Raw genomic sequence first — 5,000 nt, 5'->3', positions numbered from 1 at the left:
AGCCACAGAGTCATTAACCTACTGAGCTGTGGAGAGGGAGAGAGGGAGAGAGGGAGGGAGAGGGAGAGAGAGAGAGAGAGAGAGAGGGAGAGAGAAGGAGAGGGAAGAGAGAGAAAAGTAGAAGGCGAAAGACAGAGTTGGGGGGGAGAGGGAGAAAGAGGGGAGAGGTAGGGATGGAGAGGGAGAGAGAGGGGGAGAGGGAGAAAGAGAGGAGAGGTAGGGATGGAGAGGGAGAGAGAGGGGGAGAGGGAGAAAGAGCAGGGGAGGCCTAGTTTAATACCCGTCATTGTCCTCTTCAAGGCTGAGTAGTCTTCAGACAGAGGGAGAGAACAGAATAAACTGTTTCGTACCTCAATGAGAGGGAAGAGGGAAAGTAAATGTCTGCACACACAAAGCTCCGCTGCTCAAGCCTTAGAAATTGTTAGCATAGGTCAGTAACTTATGATCAATGACGGTCTCTTTTAGACCTTTAGCAGGTCAGGGGTCAGGAGAATAGGCTGAGAAGAGAAGGGGTTTATACCTTTAGCAGGTCAGGGGTCAGGAGAATAGGCTGAGAAGAGAAGGGGGTTATACCTTTAGCAGGTCAGGGGTCAGGAGAATAGGCTGAGAAGAGAAGGGGTTTATGCCTTGTATGTCTGCATGACCATGTAAGGACCCTCGCTCCTTCCCGGCAATGCCCACTCAGGCTCTGCTGCATTGTGGGTATATAACCTATACCCTGCTCAACAATACATCAAGGTCTGCTGGTAACGCCCTCACACTCACACACTTAATCCTCTCCCCTATTCTCATCCTCTTCTCTTTATCTATCTCTCCTGACCCTCCTCTCTTTATCCATCTCTCCTGACCCTCCTCTCTTTATCCCATCTCTCCTGACCCTCCTCTCTTTATCCATCTCTCCTGACCCTCCTCTCTTCATCCATCTCTCCTGACCCTCCTCTCTTCATCCATCTCTCCTGACCCTCCTCTCTTCATCCATCTCTCCTGACCCTCCTCTCTTCATCCATCTCTCCTGACCCTCCTCTCTTTATCCATCTCTCCTGACCCTCCTCTCTTCATCCATCTCTCCTGACCCTCCTCTCTTCATCCATCTCTCCTGACCCTCCTCTCTTCATCCATCTCTCCTGACCCTCCTCTCTTTATCCATCTCTCCTGACCCTCCTCTTTTCATCCATCTCTCCTCCTAAAATAGCCCCCTGTCTACATAATGATGACAATACATCATGATATGGTTTCAGATATATTTAGTGAGATATTTCTAACAGCCAGTTTGTCTCTCGTTTTTCCGACAGCACTTACAGAACCCGGCCAACTTCCACACCGCAGCGACAGAGCTGCTGGACTGGTGCGGAGACCCCCGAGCCTTCCAGAGACCTTTCGAACAAAGCCTCATGGGATGCCTAACGGTAAGAAGACCCCGGCTGACCGTCTCAGCCAATCACAGGTCTCCATTACATCTAAGAGCCAATTACAGCCCTCCATTTGCCGTGTCAACCAATCACAGCCCTCAGTCATGGTTACGGTTACTGTTAGCAACGGTGAAGTTAGGCAGCTGCTCGGCCGTCAGGGGCCAGTGACAGAGGTTAAAGCTGCAGTCACGCTTCACTGTCTGTGCACACACACGCGTGTACGCGCACACGCACATCGTAGTCAGTGACCCCTGGCCGACCTCTCCTGTTCTACAGCCTCTTCTTATTGATCTGGGCAGCAGGCCAGAGTCCTACAAATCTGCTGCAGGTGTGGGAGAACACACACGCACAAACGCATGGCTGCATGCACACAAATTGAGAGAGACATTTTTTTCTCAGAATGTTGTCTCCAGGGATAGCATCTGTAGGCCTAGTGTGTGTAGTGTCAATGTTCATCTGTAAGTCAGTATTAAAGCTTCTTAATGGTTACGATAAAAAGACTACCATATAGAATGTACCCCCCTCTGAGTCCTCTAATAGTATGGGGTCTGTACTAGAGGTCGACCGATTATGATTTTTCAACGCCGATACCGATTATTGGGGGGCCAAAAAAAGCCGATACCGATTAATCGGACGATTTTTGTACATTTATTTGTAATAATGACAATTACAACAATACTGAATGAACACATGTTCAATTTGGTTTAAATAAGGCAAAAGTGTTGGAGAAGAAAGTAAAAGTGCAATATGTGCTATGTAAGAAAGCTAACGTTTCAGTTCCTTGCTCAGAACATGAGAACATATGAAAGCTGGTGGTTCCTTTTAACACGAGTCTTCATTATTCCCAGGTAAGAAGTGTTAGGTTGTAGTTATTATAGGAATTATAGGACTATTTCCCTCTATACCATTTGTATTTCATTAACCTTTGACTATTGGATGTTCTTATTGTCACTTTAGTATTACCAGTGTAACAGTATAGCTTCCGTCCCTCTCCTCGCTCCTCCCTGGGCTCGAACCAGCAACACAACGACAACAGCCACCATCGAAGCAGCGTTACCCATGCAGAGCAAGGGGAACAACCACTCCAAGGCTCAGAGCGAGTGATGTTTGAAACACTATTAGCGCGCGCTAACTAGCTAGCCATTTCACTTCGGTTACACCAGCCTCATCTCGGGAGTTGATAGGCTTGAAGTCATAAACAGCGCAATGCTTGACGCACAGAGCTGCTGGTAAACGCACGAAAGTGCTGTTTGAATGAATGTTTACGCGCCTGCTTCTGCCTACCACCGCTCAGTCAGATACTTCGATACTTTTATGCTTGTATGCTCAGTCAGATTATATGCAATGCAGGACACGCTAGATAATATCTAGTAATATCATCAACCATGTGTAATTAACTAGTGATTATGATTGATTGTTTTTTATAAGATACATTTAATGCTAGCTAGCAACTTACCTTGGCTTACTGCATTCGCGTAACAGGCAGTCTCCTTGTGGACTGCAACGAGAGAGAGGCAGGTCGTTATTGTGTTGGACAAGTTAACTGTAAGGTTGCAAGATTGGATCCCCTGAGCTGACAAGGTGAAAATCTGTCGTTCTGCCCCTGAACGAGACAGTTAACCCACCGTTCAGGCCGTCATTGAAAATAAGAATGTGTTCTTAACTTTAAAAAATATATATATATTTCACCTTTATTTAACCAGGTAGGCAAGTTGAGAACAAGTTCTCATTTACAATTGCGACCTGGCCAAGATAAAGCAAAGCAGTTCGACAGATACAACGACACAGAGTTACACATGGAGTAAAACAAACATACAGTCAATAATACAGTATAAACAAGTCTATATACGATGTGAGCAAATGAGGTGAGAAGGGAGGTAAAGGCAAAAAGGCCATGGTGGCAAAGTAAATACAATATAGCAAGTAAAACACTGGAATGGTAGTTTTGCAATGGAAGAATGTGCAAAGTAGAAATAAAAATAATGGGGTGCAAAGGAGCAAAATAAATAAATGTATTAAATACAGTTGGGAAAGAGGTAGTTGTTTGGGCTAAATTATAGGTGGGCTATGTACAGGTGCAGTAATCTGTGAGCTGCTCTGACAGTTGGTGCTTAAAGCTAGTGAGGGAGATAAGTGTTTCCAGTTTCAGAGATTTTTGTAGTTCGTTCCAGTCATTGGCAGCAGAGAACTGGAACTGGTATTTAAGAGCAATTGGAGGCCACGGAAGGAGAGTTGTATGGCATTGAAGCTTGCCTGGAGGGTTGTTCACACAGTGTCCAAAGAAGAGCCAGAAGTATACAGAATGGTGTCGTCTGCGTAGAGGTGGATCAGAGACTCACCAGCAGCAAGAGCGACCTCATTGATGTATACAGAGAAGAGAGTCGGTCCAAGAATTGAACCCTGTGGCACCCCCATAGAGACTGCCAGAGGTCCGGACAGCAGACCCTCCGATTTGACACACTGAACTCTATCAGAGATGTAGTTGGTGAACCAGGCGAGGCAATCATTTGAGAAACCAAGGCTGTCGAGTCTGCCCATGAGGATGTGGTGATTGACAGAGTCGTAAGCCTTGGTCAGATCAATGAATACGGCTGCACAGTAATGTTTCTTACTGACTTACCTAGTTAAATAAAGGTATATAAAAAAAATCTAAATCGGCGCCCAAAAATACCGATTTCCGATTGTTATGAAAACTTGAAATCGGCCCTAATTAATCGGCCATTCTGATTTATCGGTCGACCTCTAGTCTGTACCTCTTCTGAGTCCTCTAATAGCATGTGGTCTGTACCCCCTCTGAGTCCTCTAATAGTATGGGGTCTGTACCCCCTCCAGAGTATGTGAGCGGAGCAGGTGAGCGAGGAGTGGAGCTTTGAGACAGTTTCCCAAAGGCTGGAGCCTTCTCACCCTCTCCAATTTCACTCCAGTAGCAGTCACTTCACGACCTCAGGACATGCCCGGCCCAGCATGCATTTGTAGTCTACTTGTGTGCTGCTATAGACTCTTGCTTTAGCTACTGTCATCTAGTAGGCTAAATATTTTCATAAAGAAACTGATAAAACACACAGGTGAAAAATCAAGGTGATTTACAAAGATGAGGACCAAGAGCAAGAGAGGGAGTGTGGTGATACAAAGGAAAGGGGGATACCTAGTCAGTTGAATGTCTTCAATTGAAATGTGTCTTCCGCATTTAACCCAACCCCTCTGAAGTGTCCACAACTAAAGAATCATTATGGGGTCAGAAAAGACAGGTGTCCCGAAAGCATGATAGTGTACTTACACGTGCACATGCTAACAGAAATGAGGTGGCTAGCTAGCTAAGTGTGTCATTGTAGCAAAGTATTTATGAACAAAAAATCATATATCTTAAAAGTTTTGTTCATTTTCGTTCTATTATCTGTACAATAGGCCATCATTGATTTTGGCCCAATAGGCCTGGCATTTTACATCTTTCAAGTAGCTTTCTGTTTTGATAGGGTCATTTTACCTCAAATCCTTTAGGCCTAGCTATAGAAATATGATAAAACGACTACACATCCCTGCCCAGCCTGGCAAGAGCGTCCCAAAGGGTGTTTGGCATCCGCAGTGGCCATG

General features: G+C 45.4%; 1 protein-coding gene across 9 annotated transcripts in view; it reads left to right on the top strand.

Moving 5' to 3' along the window:
• LOC109878941 (zinc finger MIZ domain-containing protein 1) overlaps positions 1-5,000 on the top strand; it is a 237,877-nt gene that overhangs the window by 183,518 nt on the left and 49,359 nt on the right. For all 9 annotated transcript variants that reach the window (XM_031823739.1, XM_031823736.1, XM_031823742.1 and 6 more), the window contains one exon: positions 1,293-1,406. In XM_031823739.1, coding sequence (XP_031679599.1) covers positions 1,293-1,406 — 114 coding nt within the window. The remainder of the gene's footprint in view (positions 1-1,292; positions 1,407-5,000) is intronic.

This window comes from Oncorhynchus kisutch, linkage group LG4 (assembly GCF_002021735.2).
Source record: "Oncorhynchus kisutch isolate 150728-3 linkage group LG4, Okis_V2, whole genome shotgun sequence".
Taxonomy (NCBI): Eukaryota; Metazoa; Chordata; class Actinopteri; order Salmoniformes; family Salmonidae; genus Oncorhynchus; species Oncorhynchus kisutch.
Note: the sequence above shows the minus strand (reverse complement) of the source record. Positions and strands in the feature narration are given on the sequence as shown.